This window comes from Neoarius graeffei, chromosome 17, assembly GCF_027579695.1.
Source record: "Neoarius graeffei isolate fNeoGra1 chromosome 17, fNeoGra1.pri, whole genome shotgun sequence".
Classification (NCBI taxonomy): domain Eukaryota; kingdom Metazoa; phylum Chordata; class Actinopteri; order Siluriformes; family Ariidae; genus Neoarius; species Neoarius graeffei.
In genome coordinates, this window is record NC_083585.1 from 50,985,449 (window position 1) to 51,005,009 (window position 19,561).

The 19,561-nt window shown below is 41.4% G+C and overlaps 1 protein-coding gene across 4 annotated transcripts in view; it reads left to right on the top strand.

Annotated features, from left to right (window-relative positions):
• Window positions 1-557: 557 nt before the first annotated feature.
• brca2 (BRCA2 DNA repair associated) overlaps window positions 558-19,561 on the top strand; it is a 74,543-nt gene continuing 55,539 nt past the window's right edge. For 3 of the 4 annotated variants that reach the window (XM_060897705.1, XM_060897706.1, XM_060897708.1), the window contains exons 1-8: window positions 558-675; window positions 5,922-6,015; window positions 7,976-8,209; window positions 12,078-12,150; window positions 15,416-15,465; window positions 17,929-17,957; window positions 18,677-18,794; window positions 18,886-18,941. In XM_060897705.1, coding sequence (XP_060753688.1) covers window positions 5,982-6,015; window positions 7,976-8,209; window positions 12,078-12,150; window positions 15,416-15,465; window positions 17,929-17,957; window positions 18,677-18,794; window positions 18,886-18,941 — 594 coding nt within the window. In that variant the 5' untranslated portion in view covers window positions 558-675; window positions 5,922-5,981. The remainder of the gene's footprint in view (window positions 676-5,921; window positions 6,016-7,975; window positions 8,210-12,077; window positions 12,151-15,415; window positions 15,466-17,928; window positions 17,958-18,676; window positions 18,795-18,885; window positions 18,942-19,561) is intronic. The other variant, XM_060897707.1, reaches the window with a different exon arrangement.

A 19,561-nucleotide genomic window follows, 5' to 3' on the forward strand; every position in this document is an offset into this window, starting at 1 on the left:
TCTCATTTGTTTAACTGGGTTCTCTTTATCTACTTTTAGGACTTGTGTGAAAATCTGATGATGTTTTTGGTCATATTTATGCAGAAATATAGAAAATTCTACAGGGTTCACAAACTTTCAAGCACCACTGTATTCTTTTTAAAGATGAGTTAAAACATGAAATATGGTAATTTTAACACATTCTTTATAGTACACGATATTATTTGTATTATATTTCAAAAGATTATATTAAACATAAAATATTCAACAATTTATTGAACAGGAACAGCGACATTTTGGTCTGGGAAAGAAGCTCAGGTTGAAGCTGATTGGTCCGTCTTCGTTGTAAGCCTGCCCCTTTACACCAATACTCACATTTGATTGGATGTTTACACTCGTCTTCCGCTGCGAGACGCTGGCTGTGTTCATATAGTGTAGCTAAGTGTCCTAGGTAGTGTGTACTATCCTTTTTTTTCATGGCTGACGTAGTGTACCTAAGTAGTGAGCATTGTGTTATTTGGGATAGAGATAGCGGGGTTTGTTAAATCAGTGGATACACAAGCAGAGGCGGCAATTTTTTTAAGTGTGATGACAAGCAAGAATTCAGTTTAATAGCTTAAAGCTAGTAATAGACATTAGGAACGATTTTATAAATGTCAGCGGGTTATAAAACAATGCCGATATGTTTGGATGACGGTAAAGTACAGCTTTATTACAATTATAACTTATTCAAGTTGCACTTTTATCAGGTTTATTGGCGAGGTGAAGAGTTAGCCAGGTGGCTAGCAGGTTTCTGAGGTAAACTCAGGGTAGCTCAAGTTTCCTGTCAGGATTTAAATTAGTTGTCATAAATATTTTCACTGAGGGAACTTGAGCAGAAAAATGAGAAATAATAATAATATGAGTAAGTCAATGGGGTTTACGCTATAGTTAGGAAAATGCTGCAGTATTGCAGACTCTTCAGGGTTAAGTCACTAAAAAGTCGCTAGGTGACGTCACAAAACTGATCTGCATATTAATATATTCATCTTGGTCATTAGCTTGTCATTTTACAGTTGAAGGTATCTGAAGAAGCAGGAGTTTCACTGTAGAGTATAATAAAATGGATTAGAATAGAGTTTTATCACAATATAAATAGCCAGGGATATGTGTGTTTAAAGCTAGTCGGCCTTTCGATTTCAATCGGTGAAATTTAGTTCCCTCTGAAATTTGGTCATTGTGATAGATGTTTATTTCTGTAATATCTCACAAAAATATCAGACCATTAGGTGGCTGAGAAGTTATTTAATTTGAGCGGATTCCCGAGCAAATAATGTGCGTGAAATCGCTCGCTTCACGCATGCGCAGGTTTACCTTTGACCGTGCACTGACAGTTCCATCATTCTGTCACTAAATGAACAGCTGATCACACCGAGCTGCTCGCTGACCGCCGATATTTATTAGTTTGGTCCTGCGTTTCCTTTCCTTTGTATATATTGTAACACAACGTCTTTTCTTCTCGCGGTCCGTTACTGTAGTCGGTCTTTGACGTTTTGTTTGCACACTCGCGTCCTCCGTTTTTCTCTCCCGTTTCAGATTTGTATCCCACAATACCTTGCTCGAACGGGGAAAGCCCACCACGTCATGCATGACATAGTATCTTGAATTGGGTCACGGTGAAGCAAGAAATAATTGCGGAGAATTTAGGGCCATGTGACCCTAAATTCATTAATTGTTCTATAAAAAAACCTAATAAAATTGGAAGTCTGTGATTCGAGTTCAGTAACTGTCGGTCCACTAAATAAAAATAATTGGGTGCCGGGGGGGGGGGGGGATTCTTTTTATGACCTACACTTGAAAAATCTGAAAGGTGGTCTCCCTTTAATCAATTTGTTTCTTACAGAAATAAGTCATCTGTGGGAATGGCATTGTGTGCAAACTCATTGATTGGTCATTGGGAGCAGTGGTGATTAGTAATTTGGATATTGGGGATGGTGGTGATTAGTGATGTGGTCATTTGGATGATTGTGATTTATTGATTGGACATTGGGGACAGTGGTGATTGGACATTGGTGATTTGAAATTGGGGATGGTGGTGATCAGTGATTGGTCCATCGGGACAGGGGTTAATTGGTGATTGAATGTTAGGGACAGGGGTTAATTGGTGATTGGTCCTTGGGAACAGGAGTGACCGGTGGTTGGGCATTGGACATTGGGAACAGTGGTGATCAATGATTGGTCAGTAGGGACAGTGGTGATTGAACATTGGGGACAGGGGTTAATTGGTGATTGGTCTTTGGGAACGATAGTGGCCAGTGATATGATCACTGAGAATGGTGGTGATTGGTCCTTGGGAACGATAGTGGCCAGTGATATGATCACTGGGAATGGTGGTGATTGGTCCTTGGGAATGGTGGTGATTGGTCCTTGGGAACGGCGTTGATCAGTGATTGGTCCTTGGGAACGGCGTTGATCAGTGATTGGTCCTTGGGAACGGCGTTGATCAGTGATTGGTCCTTGGGAACGGCGTTGATCAGTGATTGGTCCTTGGGAACGGCGTTGATCAGTGATTGGTCCTTGGGAACGGCGTTGATCAGTGATTGGTCCTTGGGAACGGCGTTGATCAGTGATTGGTCCTTGGGAACGGCGTTGATCAGTGATTGGTCCTTGGGAACGGCGTTGATCAGTGATTGGTCCTTGGGAACGGCGTTGATCAGTGATTGGTCCTTGGGAACGGCGTTGATCAGTGATTGGTCCTTGGGAACGGCGTTGATCAGTGATTGGTCCTTGGGAACGGCGTTGATCAGTGATTGGTCCTTGGGAACGGCGTTGATCAGTGATTGGTCCTTGGGAACGGCGTTGATCAGTGATTGGTCCTTGGGAATGGTGGTGATTGGTCCTTGGGAACGGCGGTGATTGGTCCTTGGGAACGGCGGTGATTGGTCCTTGGGAACGGCGGTGATTGGTCCTTGGGAACGGCGGTGATCAGTGATTGGTCCTTGGGAACGGCGGTGATCAGTGATTGGTCCTTGGGAACGGCGGTGATCAGTGATTGGTCCTTGGGAATGGTGGTGATTGGTCCTTGGGAACGGCGGTGATTGGTCCTTGGGAACGGCGTTGATCAGTGATTGGTCCTTGGGAACGGCGTTGATCAGTGATTGGTCCTTGGGAACGGCGTTGATCAGTGATTGGTCCTTGGGAACGGCGTTGATCAGTGATTGGTCCTTGGGAATGGCGTTGATCAGTGATTGGTCCTTGGGAACGGTGGTGATTGGTCCTTGGGAACGGCGGTGATTGGTCCTTGGGAACGGCGGTGATTGGTCCTTGGGAACGGCGGTGATCAGTGATTGGTCCTTGGGAACGGCATTGATCAGTGATTGGTCCTTGGGAACGGCGGTGATCAGTGATTGGTCCTTGGGAACGGCGGTGATCAGTGATTGGTCCTTGGGAACGGCGGTGATCAGTGATTGGTCCTTGGGAATGGTGGTGATTGGTTGCTGGGAACGGTGGCGGTCGGTGATTTGGTTGCAAACCCGACACAGTCAGGCGTTTACTCACTGATGGGGGTTGAGTGAACCTGCTCTCTCAACTCTTCTGTCAGCAGCTGCGCTGTGAAGTGGTGAGTTGTACTGAGTTCAGGACGGTCACTAATGTGCTCAAGAAATGGCTAGGTTTGTCACCGAAACCTTTTTGGAATCAAAATTGCTAAAGGTGTATAAATAGTTAATAGATCACGCCAAGTCTTTAAGTTGGCAAAACTGTAAAATATTATTGTTCACAGTTGTGGGATTTTACACGGCAGTTTGGAAAATGCTGTCCATTTTAATATTTGGTACAAATTATGGGCTTCTTTTTATGTTCCTTTACTGCAGTGGTCTTATTTTGCTTCAGGACAGTGTTATAGATTTAATTACTGATTTAATGTGAATCTTAAATATGAACAGAATTAACGTCAGGATGGAAATATTATACCAGTATGGTTAACTGACATCACAGACCTTTCCACGGACTTTCAAATCAAATGGTGCTTGAAAATCTAATCTGATATCAGTACATGGATAGTTTTACTTAGCATTGACTAAAGTGTTTATTAGGGCTGTAAGAAATTAGTGCATTAACTTGCAGAGGGAAAAAAAACAACTTGTACCATGATGTGCATTAAAGTGGCTTATATTACAGTGCTGTTGAATTCACAAATCTCAGAACGTGTTGAGGAATGTTCTATCTAGGGATCAACCGATATGTTTTTTTCAGGGCCGATACCGATTATTATGGAATTGGGATGCCGATAACCGATATGTGCAACCGATAAATGTAAACATTATAATTCACATGAAATTAAACATAGCACACACTGACACAGACCTTCATATCCATGAAATGTATGTTTAATTGTAAAATTGAACATGAAATTTTGTGCAGGGAGATGCCAGCAGCATTTGTACAATAAAGTCAAACATTAGTTAGAATAAAATGAGAAATAAAATAATAATAAAATAAATATTCACCAATAAAAAAATAAATCACTCCCTACTATATTACAGCTCACCATTTTCAGTGGAAAATAAATGAAAATACACTCTGGATTCTTTTACACTAAGAACTAAGTAAGACTTACCAACTTCAAGTAGTTTTTAAATAACAAATCAAGTGTAGGGAGCTGCCTGCAGCATTTTTTAAAAAGTAAAATCAAACATAAAGTAGGCTATCACTCCCTATTATGTAACAACTTAACAAGTAACCATCTATGGCTCTGCTCCTTTAAGAGTATATTGCTTTCCGAATCAGAAGCGCTAGCAAGGAGAATCATTTGCGCAAGAGTTTAATTGATGTATTTCGTTCATTACCGTTTATCCAAGCAAGTGTGCATCCACAACACAATTAATTACTGAGCCCACAACAAGCGTCCTGACAAACTCCCTACAGTATTACATAGCCTACTAGCACCATATCACACCTGGCTTGTTTAAATGTTCAAATAGCGCTTTATAAAGTTACCTAACATATACAAGTGCAATGCGCTTTTTGAGCACGAGTCACATCATGAAGTTTACTCATCACCATAACAAATAGCCAGTAGGCTTGCGCTAGCCTACAGAACACAAACACTACGTTTTATTTCGTCTTCCCTTGACCACCTCTCTGTATGGCTGTCATTCTACTGTTCGAGTAGAACTACTGACACATTCACAACGTTTCCAGACGGGGATTTAAAAATGACTGCAGCCTACGTTATGCTGGGGACTGCTTACTACATTACATGTAGTTTCAGCGAGACTAGTTGGTTGTAGGCTAATTCAAGTGCTTCCTTCCGTAAGCTAAGTTTGCCTGGCTACACAGATGCAAATGGACAATTTTAACGAGTAGTAGATGAAGAATGTAAACATATAATGATGTTGTGCTTTTGCAACTTGTGTGTTTGTGACTTATTGCGGCAAAAGCAGAGTGTCCTTACCTTGAAGTGGGATCTGCTTCTGCCCGAGTGCCCATATGGCCGCCTTGAAACAGTTCACAGTGGTTAGCTACGCGTGTTGATTGGCTGTATCCCTTGTGCTGCTTCTGCCCGAGTGCCCGTACGGCCGCCTTGAAACAGTTCACAACAAATCAGATGTTGTGCTGGGCGGGACCGTGTTCTTGAACTCAGACAGGCGAGTGCAGGAAAGGACGTGCCGTGACAGTCGCGTTAGGAACGAAATGGCTGCAAAAAGGCATGTTATCGGCATATCGGTGGAAATTATGGCCGATACTGATAACCCTAAAAATGCAGAATATCGGCCCGATATATCGGCCAGGCCGATTATCGGTCGACCCCTAGTTCTATCACAGCTTTAGCACAAAAAGGATTGAAAAAACCTGCTGTTTAATAAATAAAAATGCATAATCTTTGATAAAACTGATTCACATCACTGTTCAGATTTGTAATGTGGTCTTTATATTAATTTGTGTTTTTCTTTTTTTTTCAGCGCTCTTCAAAAGCCAGCTCGTCTTCATCTCAGACTTCACACTAACAAGCACAAGTCAAAATGTTTGATGACTTCTTCCATCAGATTGAAACAGGTGCCTGTATATATTTTGTCGGGGTGTAATGACACACTCCAGTCACGATTCGATTTGATTCATGATACTGGCTTGAAAATTTGATTCTCAGAATACTTTGAATCAAGTTTTAATAAACTAAAATTATGACTGAAAAGAGTCTTTTTTTTTTTTTTAATTATTTCTAAATCAGAAACAATGTGCAGGGTTCTCCATGGATTGAAAGTATAGGGGGGTGGGGGGTCAATCGGATGACCTTGAAACAAATTTGCATAAATTTACATATGTCATTTGCATACAATTTGCATAAGCTACTCTCAAATAGTAATCATTTAGAATAGAGAAATCAATTGGACTGGTACAAAACACATCATACATCAAACATTACACACTGACACATCATATTCAGACATTGTTTGAAATGGAACTGGAAAAATATTTTTTTATTTAGCAAACTACAAAAAAAGAACAGAAAAGTACAGAAAAGTTTTTGTATTAACTATATTCACACTGCTCCACAAAAGCTGACATTGTTTGAAATGTAATTGCAGGCACCACTGGGAAAAAAAAAATTTTTAGAGAGTAAAGTACATTGAAAAGATGTTGTTTTAACTATATTTACACTGCTCCATGGCTATATTTACACTGCTCCATGGCTATATTTACACTGCTCTATGGCTATATTTACACTGCTGCATCCATATTCACCAGTTAACAGTCTAAGAAGATAAAAAAGAAAAATGACATTGTAATGCTTCTTGTTGTCACTCAACTTAGGAACTTCGCTTGTGGCATCGCTAGTAGTAGCCTGACCAGAGATCTTGCGCCGTTTTGGATCGATGTTTTCGATGTCGACAGTGGAACGCTTGCGCGTAAAACTGAATCGCTCGAAAGACATTTCGACAGAGTGTACGCACTTCAAGAGCTACAGTAACACTGACAGCCAGGTTATATCCTCACGGTTTTATAGGCAATAAAGATGATAAAGCTTGCCGCACCAACTTTGAACTTTTTGTTTTTATCCTTTATTTCTCTGCCGACAATAACAATCAGTTATCTCGAACTTGGTGTCGATTCACACGTTATTATAAAGGCGTGTTATCTCCCAGCGCAAGAACAATGTGTCAAAAACGCCGAAGTGTGAAACACTTTTCTTAGACTATAATCGTCAGACTGACTAAACTAATTGCTGGTAAATGAGTTTCACACTCGGGTGTTGTCGCGTTGTCGGTACTCCAACAGAGAAAGGCTGTCTGTCACAAAGAAAACAAAGTCTCTTCCTTTTGTAAAGGGGCGGCAGAAATTAAACGGGGGCGGGAATCACAGAAAGGGGGGCAGCCCGCACCTCTAAAACCCCTCGTGGAGAACCCTGAATGTGCATTTTTGCCTGTGTAAAATAGAGTTAAATATTGCTACTAACAGAGGTTTAATATTGTAAACAAAATGTGCCATATCTTAAAAATAAACATGCATCTATAAAATCTATAAATTGAATAAACAAAGTTCCTGATCTGAGCAAAATGATCAAATGAAACGTAATGAGCTCTGTAGCAGCACCCGAGATGATGTATTAACTGGAACTAAAGCTCCAAAGTTGGCTAAACTGACCATCTTCTGCAACCATACAGTAGATCTCAGAAGCTTGGGGCTGGTGGTGTCTAAAATTCACCAAGGAGCTCCTTTTTAAAGTTTATAAGGAGATTGTGTCATGATATAACCTATCATGTGTCTTGGTCATCCAGAGTTACAAGTCAGTGTGCTCTCTGTACATTTTAACTTCATAGGATGTACAGATTGGGATCTGCTGCGTTCAGACAGTCCAATTACATCCTATATGGAGTTAATAGAATGCTCATGTCTACAATGTGAATCGCATATTTCCACGATGCACATCGCTACACCCTGAGTAGTTTGTGTTTTGTTCCAGTTTGTTTTTATGATCACAAAATATCCTTTCACTTTCTTTTTTTCTTTTTTGAAGAACTCGGGCCGCTAAACTCGGACTGGTTTGAGGAGTTGACTGTGCGAGCGTCTGAAGATGAACGTGATAACTCCACTGTTGAACATGATGCCACGGCACATCAGGACAAAGGCGTTTTCAGAGCTCCAGCTAAGACGCCAGTCCTGGACAGTCAGATGTGTTCAACACCCAGAATATTTAGGCGGAGGCGGCCACATTCTCCTGCATCAGGTCCTGAAGAGTCTCCCTATTCAGGTAGGGGAAACTTTAACACTTTTTTATATATTAGTAGTAGTGATAGTAGGCATCCTTCAGTCTCTGGAGACTATGGGTCTACACTTTGGTTGTCAATCAGGATCGGGAACAGCGTCGAGTGTGACTAATGAGTCCGATGCGGGAATGGCAGTATTTCCGGCACAGTTGGCAGATGAAGACTGAGGATGGTCTGTCAGTCTGGTTGGAGGCTTTCTGTCTCCTGGCTTCAGACTGTTGGGCAAGTGTCTCTTCAAAGCTGGAGAGTCCTTTGTGTACTGCTTGTCTCCAGGTTGTTCGCTCTGAAGCCAAGGTTTCCCAGATGTTTGTGTCAATGTTCAAGGCCTTCAAGTCTCTTGTAAACGTCTTTGTATCGCAGCTGGGGTCTGCCTATGGGCCATTTTCCCTGTGCCAGTTTGCTGTACGGGAGGTCTTTTGGGATCCGGCCATCGCCCATATGCACAACGTGTCCGAGCCAGTGCACGCGTCTCTGTTTCAGCAGGCTGTGAATTCCGGCTCTCTCCAGGACGGTGGTGTTGGGAACTTTTGTCCTGCCACTTGATGTCTAGGATGCGTCGAAGACGGCGCATGTGGCAGGGGTTGAGCGTGTGTTCCTGTCGGGCTCGTATGGTCCAAAACTCACTGCCATACAGGAGGGTGCTCACAACACAAACACTCTAGATGTGAACCTTGATCTGCTCTGTCAGCTTGCTGTTTGTCCACACTCTCTTCGTCAGTCTGGCCATGGTGGTGGAGGCTTTGCCGATCTGCTTATTGAGTTCAGTGTTGAGAGAGAGGGAGTCAGAAATGGTAGATCCTAGGTACACGAAGTCATGGACAACGTCCAGTTCGTGGTTTGAGATGCAGATGTGCGGTGATTAATTCTGCATCTTGCACCATGACCTGTCTCGTCTTCAGGCTGATTGTAAAGCCGAAGTCTTGGCGGGAGAAAAAATATATATGGGTCTGTCTCAGAAACTGGTCTCTCATTTGGGACATTATGGTCAAAAAATATATTTTTTCTAATTTTACTTTTTTTTTTTTTTGCATTTACCTAACACTCAGTTTCTTTTGTCATGTTTAATAAGAATAAAGATAGCATCTTGCTTTATCTGGCCTCCACTGTGGAAAATATTTTTGATTACAATTCAAATGCTTTTGTAAAATTTATTTAAATATAAAATAACGACATCATGAAGAATTAAAGCTCCTCCTTCACAGATGAGTGAAAATATTGAATAAATTTCCTCTTTTTGATTGCTTGGGTTAGAAATGGCAAGTTATGATTGAACTGATTATTCACTTAAATATGAATAATATGATACATTTTGGGTATTTGATATGGCGAAATAGGACACAACGGAAAAATCAAGAACACACCGGAAAGATGAGAATAACGGTGGTGGTAAAAGAACAGCGACTGTACTGGCTGAAGGTCGCGTGGGTCTCTGCTGCGGCACGCGAGCAACGGGACATCACTACCGCACCGGACCGAGCGCAAGGCGGGGGTGGGGCAAAATGACTGGCCGTAGATTCTATCAAAAGTTCGATCTAAATTGACCATGGTTGCAAAATATTGGCCAAAAATATGCAAACACTACAAAATATGAAAGTAAGATGAAAAAGAAACATTCTATTGCCTTATACTGCAAGACTAAAACAAAATAAAACTGTCAAAACTCACCTTTTCAGCGATAACGTCCAAACAGATCACGCGCGTAACAGAAAGACCGCAAATGAAAGCACGATCAACTTCTAACTGTTGGAGTGGAAAATTCCATCCTACACATGCAAATTGTTAATGTGTGTCCTTCCCCGCACACAAATAACACGCTACGGTAAAAAATAGACCACAACTCATTTTATAGCTCAAATTCATACAAGACCAGCTACCATCGTAACATATTCTGTAAGAAACATATTCTATACCTAACTTTCAGCTTTTGTTTTAAAAAACAAAATCACAGATTTATAACTAAATTTTTATATGGCGTAGTGATTTTAAGTTACTGGTTTTGGTGAGGTAGTGACCTCGACCCTGAGGCTTTCCGTTTAGATCAAAACACACGATCGTATTGGTTTTGGGTATGCGGAAAACGGAGTTACGACAGTGATCAAATATTTTGCATGATGTTTTATTACGGTTATGATTATTCTGTGAGCGCACCAATCCTTAGGTGTATAAAGTTAGAACTTAAAATACAATTAGTGATAACTGTAGACTTTTCAGTGGACTACAACCTTTTTAAGGGAATGCGATGTAGTCAACCATTTATCATGTCCCAGATCAAGCCGCCATTTTCCCACAAATCTGCAGAATTTTGGCCAAATTCTGAATATTCACATAAAAGATTTAGGCCGAATCCCATTTCACCCCTTGGACCAACCCCTTAGCCCTTCCCCTCCATTTTGCGCGTTCACGTGAAGGGGTAGGGGTATCCCAATCCCAGTTAACGCGGAGGGGTAGGGGAAGGGGTAGGGCTTCTGTACCCCTCCAAACGGAGATTTTCCTGGAGCTGACTCCGAACGAAGGGGTTTGAGTGATTTCCCACAATGCCATGCGGATTTCAGCGAGATTTCATGCGGATTTCAGAAAGATGGCGGTTCCCGCGGCGAAAGATTGTCATAAATGTATTTTCTCCATTATTTACGTGTTTTAAGTTGTTATCCAGAGGAAACACGCCGCTTGATTCGCTTTCGAGCTGAGAATGAGCAGCGATTTCTGAAATCCAAGCTGCTGCTAAAAAGCTTTGGGAGTGAGTATTGTTTTTGGTTGCTTGACTGCGTACGTTTTGTTCTGTTATTCTCGCTTTTATTGTTTACATGAGTGTTCTGACACCTCATTCTGTCGGATGTGGTGCACGAAGCGCCAAAGATATCCCATTCAGTGGTGTTAGTTAACAAATCACACCCTGCCAGCAGAGATTTCTGTTCTGGCTCTGACTGTAGCGGCTGGTCGCAGCCAATGACGTGTCGTGTTTTGCTAACGTAAACGCTGACGGAGGTACGCGATGACGTATGCGATCGTTGAAGGGCTATCCCAATACGTAAGGGTTGAATTTCAAGCCCTATCCCTTGTAGCTCAGTTTCAAGGGGAAGGGCCAAGGGGAAGGCGGAGGGGAAGGCGGAGGGGTAGGGGTAGAAATTAGAATTGGGATTGGGCCTTAGTTTTATCTGTATTATTTCTTTCATCATTTTATTTCAAATTAAAACCAACATCGCCATTCAAAACCGTATAGTTTATTGACTGTAAGTATATTTAGTGGGCTACCCCCACAGTACCCAGTTTCTGAGACAGACCCTTATATAATTTTTTTTCCCAAGAATTGCATTTATGATTATCCCCCCCAGCCGAAAGGCCCGAAGGGGGATTATGTTGTGGCGAAGTCCGTCCGTCCGTCCCCGAAAAGGTTCTCACGTTCTGAAATCAACTCCGCTCACAATTTTTGGAGGAATTTCACGAAACTTGGCAAAAGGCTTTGTTATAGGATAGTTATACGCATATTGCAATTTCATTTGCAGTATATTGTAGCAGGGGATATTGTGCTCTCAGAGCATGCTTGTTTTAAAATGTCATACTGAAACATTTTTGTCTTTTTTTTGTGCTTACTTCAGTATTTATTTTCTGTCCTAAATTAATAAGTAAAATTATATTTATTTATATTGAATTATCATCAAACTGTGGTTATTTTTTATTGAGATTGAGATGTTTATTGCTCTTCTAATGTTTATGAAACTTTTGTAACCAGCAAGCCTGTATGATTGACAGATACTTCATATGATTCCTTTTAATCCAGAAACATCGTTTTTAAATTTTCTTTTTTTTTAATTTTCTCTCTTTTTTTTTTTTTTTTCCCCTCTTCACTCCCAGGAATCCGGAACCTGTTTCCTGTTCCTCCAGGTGCAGAATCGAGCCCATGCCTGTTTGGCTTGGCTCCAGACAGGTAACTAACATGGCCATAATCATTGCTTTAAAATAATAAGTACTCTTTTTTTTTTTTTTAAGAAATTTTATAACGTAGCACTATTAGCTCTTTTCCTCCAGAATGGTGCCGGCGCTGAGCCAGTTCTCCCTTGGTGCCATTTGAGAACTGACCCGCATTTTGACAGGTTTAAGAACCGAACGTTACGTAGCAGAAGTTGGAATGAGAAAAGTCTCAACTCGATTTAGTAGCCTACGTGTGTCCATTTACTTGTGATCACAACATCCGTGTGTGTATGAAAAAGAGCAGAAACAAAAGAGAAAGAGAGGGGGAGAAATAAAGGCTGCTTCTTGCTTGCTTTCACATTTCTGACTGTGTTGAAGCACAAGCAGCGCTTTGAACTTTGACCCTGTCTCAAGTCACACACTCGACTTCCCACCGCACCCTCCGTCATGCTCTTTCTGCTGTTAAAAGCTGCTGCTTGACAGCTGAAACCATCACACAACTTTGAGTAAAAAGGCACGGTCTGTCATACACACACACACACACACACACACACACACACACACACACACACACACACACAGCAGTTTATGGAGAAACAAATATCACTGAAAAAAAAATAGCTCGTCTTTTCCACAGACCTCTGCTGGCTCGACTTTTCACTGCTTTCAAGAAGCTGCATGTTTGTTCATGTCATTAAAGTTTTTGGAGCTCGAGTTTATCTAAATTACATTACATTACATTAACCCTCTGCTGTCTGAGGGTATTTCCTGGCACTCTAATGATTTTAGCATGGTCTAATTTTGTCATCAATTTCAACAAATCAAAGCAGAATTTTTCAAGTCTGATGACTATTTTTGTATCCAGCACAAGTTCAGCTACAATAATATCTATTGCCCCTTTTCCACCAAAGCAGTTCCAGGGCTGGTTCGGGGCCAGTGCTTAGTTTGGAACCGGGTTTTCTGTTTCCACTGACAAAGAACTGGCTCTGGGGCCAGAAAAACCGGTTCCAGGCTAGCACCAGCTCTCTGCTGGGCCAGAGGAAAGAACCACTTACGTCAGCGGGGGGGGGGGGGGGGGGGGGGACGGAGTTGTTAATACCAACAACAATAACAAGACCGCGAAAGATCGCCATTTTTAAGCGACAAGAAGCAGCAGCTGTACAAACGCGAAGTCATCCATTATTACTGTTCTTGTTGTTGCTGCTGCTGCTTCTTCCGTATTGTTTTTGCTTTGATATTCACGCCAAGGTTTATGTAAACGTAGCGCCGTAACTGACGTATACAGCGACGTAATGACGTGGCTCCGCTTAGCACCGCGAGCTATGGAAAAGCAAACTGGTTCTCAGCTGGCTCGCAAGTTGAACGAGTTGTGAACCAGCACCAGCACTGGCCCCGAACCAGCCCTGGAACTGATTTGGTGGAAAAGGGGTATATGTGGTATGTATGTCATGATTGTACTTGTTAGAAAATAACAGATAAATGAAGATGTTGTAGAAAGCAGTTTTAGAACGGTGTTGGAATGTGTGGAAAAACATGACCTTACCCATTGTGACAAACTGTTTTGGTTACTTGAGATGATTCTGCTCAGTCTTGGGAATGGATCAAGCACAAAAACTTAAATCTGCTCCACTGATTTGGACAATTAACTGGCCATGAAAATATGTATGTCCTATTGTTTTGGGATAAAGGGTTGGCAGTGGGAGGGTATTCGATGAGAAGGGTAAAATTTCCATTCAGTGAGAAGAGTGAAAACCCCTCCCACTGACAACTCTTAATCCCATCAGGTCAAGTCGCAATGGGTAAGGTCATGTTTTTTTACGAATTCCAACACAGGTCGAAAACTGCTTTTTACATCGTCTTCATTTATCTGGTATTTGACTTTATTTTGGTATTTGACTCGATTCAGTGTGTCTTGAAATTAATTCTTGTACTATTTTACTCAGTTCAGAGCCACAGCCACTGCCACAACTGTTACACAATTACTCTGTCATGTTGCTCCAACTCCAAATTTTATTCTCTAAACTCAAAATAGAGCAAAATTAACTATTTTTGAGGAAAATACTTTTAATTCTGGAAAAATTGCTCAGTCATTTTTCCTGTGTGTGCACTACAGCACGCGCATATCAACCGATCTGCTCATAATAAATAGAAGAAATATTTACACTTACTTGAGTTGATCTTCAGTTGGATTGAGTTGAAGTTAAAAAAAAAAAGGAAAAAAAGAAAAGCAACGTTCATCATCAGTGTTGCAGTTCTCAAGATTGAATTGATTCGCTGTCCTGAATCATGAATTGAATTGCTGCCCTGATTCATCCGACACTCATAAAATCCACGTGCCATCTTGCAACAAACTCCAAACAGCCTAAACTATGTCGGACAGATTTTATCCTGTTTACGATGGGCGTTCCCACGGCGAAAAAGAAACCAATGGAAATCGAAAGAGTGAAAGTGATTATCATGCCGTTACCATGTGAACAGTCTTTTATGAATGCGTAAGTGTATGCTCAGCGCTCCGACTCCGGTGTGGCTGATTAAGGTGACAAGTTTTATGTTTCATCTAATTTAGGTAATTTGAAAACTATAATATTATTTGGCAGTGGGCTCATAGGAAAGTGTAAAGTTTGCCAATATGTTTATCATGCTTGTATGACGAAAAACTTGCGAAGATATTTATCTAAATACATGACCTACTCATTCTAAACCTGCCGCGCTTCGCCGGCGAAGCTCTGGACCCCAGAGGGTTAATAGCATTTAGCAGATGCTCTTATCCAGAGCGACGTACAACATACCCAGAGCAACCTGGGGAGCAGGTGGTACCTTGCTCAAGGGCACAACATACCCAGAGCCAGGTACCTTGCTCAAGGGCACTTCAGCCATTCTTGCTGGTCCAGGGAATCGAACCAGCAACTTTTTGGTCCCAAAGCTGCTTCTCTAACCATAAATAGTGGCAAATTTCTTTTTCCTTCTATAGCCACTGGCATTAGTGGTTCCAACTTTGGGCTCAGCAAATTTCTGTTGCTGTAGGTCGCCCCAGAACCATGTTGGTGGAAAAGGGCAGTATGTGTTAAGTCATTAGCCAGCGTTTGGATATGAACTGTGGTTTTTGTTCTTTTTTTTTTTTTTTTTCTCTCTTCACACATAAAACGTATCAGAATCTTATCAGTGGTGTTTTTCTTTGTGGCGTCCAGTCTGCTGATTTGTCCACTTCTGCATATAAATGTTTCAATTTCATATTTGAGGTATAAATGCAAGGTCTTTGTCTTTATTTTTTGTTTCTCTAGCCGGCAGTTTGAAAAAGACTGGGGATCACGAAAGACAAGTGCATGCTTAGGTAAGAAACAAGGCGACTGTCTGAATTAACTTCCTGTTCAGAAACCCTAGTTCCGGCTGTAACACAAACGGCAGGCAAATATTAACACACTCGTTCAAATGTTATTTGTCACATACACAAGCATACGTGGTACGACATGCAGTGAAATGCTTATTGCAGTGTTCTGTAAGTAGTGAAGATAGTGGGGGGGGAGGAAAAGTAGTAAAAAGAAGGGGAGGTAAATAGAATTAAAAAATAAAAATGTGACAGAATGTGTGTGTTAGTTACAGGTGATTTTTGAAATCAGGTGAAATCTGGATTCACCTCGGTGGTTCTAGACTTGCCTAGATGAATTAAGGTTTCGGGTTGGGTGATCTCGTGGAATGTTGGATTTCTTTGTTGCAACTGAATTCTCTGTGGTGTTGTGGTAAAGCAGTAGACTTCAAAGCAGAAGGTCTTGAGTTCAATTCCCAGCAAGGACAGTATAAAGTGGAAAAAAGGCAAATTAAATTAGACAAACAGAAGAAGAAGAAGCAGCCTTTATTTGTCACATGCGCACACAAAGACACAATGAAATTCATCCTCTGCATTTAACCCATCTGAAGCAGTGAACACATGTGCGCACACACCCAGAGCAGTGGGCAGCCACACGACAGCGCCCGGGGAGCAGTCAGGGGTCCGGTACCTTGCTCAAGGGCACTTCAGCCCAAGGCCGCCCCATGTTAACCTAACTGCATGTCTTTGGACTGTGGGGGGAAACCCACGCAGACATGGGGAGAACATGCAAACTCCACACAGGGAGGGCCACTGGGCTCGAACACAGGACCTTCTTGCTGTGAGGCGACAGTGCTCACCACTACACCACCGTGCCGCCCAGAGACTGGTATATAAGTGTAATTCTGAGTAGAGAGGTATAAGAGGATAGAACGTATAAAGGGGGTGGGGTGAGTGAGAAACGAGGAGGAAAGGTGAATGGAGAGTGGTTGTCGAAGTGTTTTCATTCTTTTATGAACCCCGCAAAACATCCCTTTTAAAAATGTCGACCTAAGGCTACGTTTACATTAGACCGTATCTGTCTCGTTTTCTTCGTGGATGCACTGTCCGTTTACATTAAACCGCCTGGAAATGGGAATCCGCCAGCGTCCACGTATTCAGTCCAGATCGTGTCAGCTCCGGTGCTGTGTAAACATTCAAAATACGCGGATACGCTGTGCTGAGCTCTAGCTGGCGTCTCATTGGACAACGTCACTGTGACATCCACCTTCCTGATTCGCTGGCGTTGGTCATGTGACGCGACTGCTGAAAAACGGCGCGGACTTCCGCCTTGTATCACCTTTCATTAAAGAGTATAAAAGTATGAAAATACTGCAAATACTGATGCAAATACTGCCCATTGTGTAGTTATGATTGTCTTTAGGCTTGCCATCCTTCCACTTGCAAGTGGTAAGTGATATACGCTGGGATCACACACACAGCGGCTCAGTCCTGAATCACTGCTCGTGCACTTCACTCGCGCGCTGTGTGAGCTGCACAGGGCCGGAGTGCGCACCCTCCAGAGGGCACTCGCTGTTCAGGGCGGAGTGATTTGGAGCGCAGGATGCCTGCGGAGCCGAGCGTATCCGCGTATTGGCGTTGCTGTTTGCACGGCTAACGGTTTTAGTGTAAACGCGAATCGTTTTAAGAACGTTAATCTGATGATCCGCTGATTCGACGTAATGTAAACGTAGCGTAATTCATCTCGGCAAACTTAGAATCATCTACGTAAATCCCGATTTCAAAAATCACCTGTAACAAATACAATATACAGGATATGTATAAATATTGTTTCTATCGTAGCGGCTCATACACAGGGACTTCTACAGCGGTTTCTGTCAAAATGTTATTTTTATAAAACGCGTTTAATGATGTGAAATGTATAGTTGATGACATGGTGACGACGTTGTTAGGAGACTTTTTTTTTTTATAATATAGAAGGAGTCTTTGTTAACGCAAGTGATTTGTAACAGTCATGGTACTTTGTAAACTTTTCCAGCACAGGAAAGTCTTCAGGACAGAGGCGTTTATGTTTTACAGTTTCTTTCGAAAATAACAAGCTTTTCTTTTTTTGAGTGGAGAAGTGGAGGGGGCTAATGAGGGAATGGCAGTTTATCATAGATATAACATCGTTACAGGAACTAACGCATCTCTTGGATGTTCTACACCATTTAAACTATATTAAAATGCTTGACATGTTCTTAAATATTGTAGTCATTGACACATTTCCGTAGTATAAGTGGAATAACACACTCTGGACTGTGCTGTTATAGGAAAATAAAATTTGTGCCATGTTTCTCCGCCTCAACATGCATTTTGATTCTATTCATATATATTCTGTAAATATTTTAACATGTAAAATATTGTTTGTATTATTTTTTAATATTAAGATATCCCAATCGTCTTAAATTTACGTCCTTTTACTTTTTGTTTGTTGTTTGATTGTTACAGATCTACTTGACACACCAACAGGTTTAAAAGTAAGACACACTCCTGTATTATATTCCCATCTGTATGTGTGTGTGTGTGTATATGTATGTGTGTGTGTGTGTGTATATATATATATATATATATATATATATATATATATATATATATACACACACACACACACACACACTACTGTTCAAAAGTTTGGGGTCACCCAGACAATTTTGTGTTTTCCATGAAAAGTCACACTTTTATTTACCACCATAAGTTGTAAAATGAATAGAAAATATAGTCAAGACATTTTTCTGGCCATTTTGAGCATTTAATCGACCCCACAAATGTGATGCTCCAGAAACTCAATCTGCTCAAAGGAAGGTCAGTTTTATAGCTTCTCTAAAGAGCTCAACTGTTTTCAGCTGTGCTAACATGATTGTACAAGGGTTTTCTAATCATCCATTAGCCTTCTGAGGCAATGAGCAAACACATTGTACCATTAGAACACTGGAGTGAGAGTTGCTGGAAATGGGCCTCTATACACCTATGGAGATATTGCACCAAAAACCAGACATTTGCAGCTAGAATAGTCATTTACCACATTAGCAATGTATAGAGTGGATTTCTGATTAGTTTAAAGTGATCTTCATTGAAAAGAACAGTGCTTTTCTTTCAAAAATAAGGACATTTCAAAGTGACCCCAAACTTTTGAACAGTAGTGTATATATAAAATCCACATTTTAAACCGAACCCTGTTGATCAAAATTTTTCTAAGGCACAAGCCACGTCTGCACAGCGCATCTCTGAGAGCCTTGGAGCTCAGTTAAATCCTGATCTCTCCTGGAGCAGCTCCTTTAACACACCATCAGCACTGACCCCCACAGTTATTTTGCGTAAGTATTGCCACAGGTGATTTTTTTTTTTTCAAGGGACTCAGTTCAAAAATATTTATACATCAACAGCTTTGTATTTCTGCTCCAACAGCCAAAAGAGAAGACCAGGCTTCACCAGTAAGTTTTCTCAGAGACAAAGAAGTCATTGTAAGTGAAAAATAAAACGCATTTCAGTCTGGGATTAATCGTCTAATTTATTGTAGTCTCAAATCACTTTCACTATGGGCTGCAGGTATCCTGTTCACCTTCGCCTGCGTTCACACTCACGAACGATAAGTCACACGGGTCACTGGTGTGTAGTGAACGCTCCTGTGGTCACTTGTGTCTATGTACAGTACCATCCTGAGAGCTTATTGTTTTGTCATGTCCAAAGATTTTCAGTCAGCAGCACAAGCGAACTCTACAAGCTATGTACAGGCGCTACCATATACAGTGGCATGCAAAAGTTTGGGCACCCTTACTGAAAATGTCTGTTACTGTGAATAGTTAAGTGAGCAGAAGATGAACTGATCACCAAAAGGCATAAAGGTAAAGACGAAACATTTCTTTTCAGCGTTTTCTGCTAGATTTGTGTATTATTTTTGTTTTGTACAATTGGAGAGGGAAAACCGAAAAGGAACACCATGCGAAAGTTTGGGCACCCCAATACATTTGAGTTTTCAGGTAACTTTTACCAAGGTTCCAGACCTTAATTAGCTTATTGAGCTGTGGCTTGTTCAAATTCTTCGTTAGGAAAGGTCAGATGATGCAGATTTCAAAGCTGTATA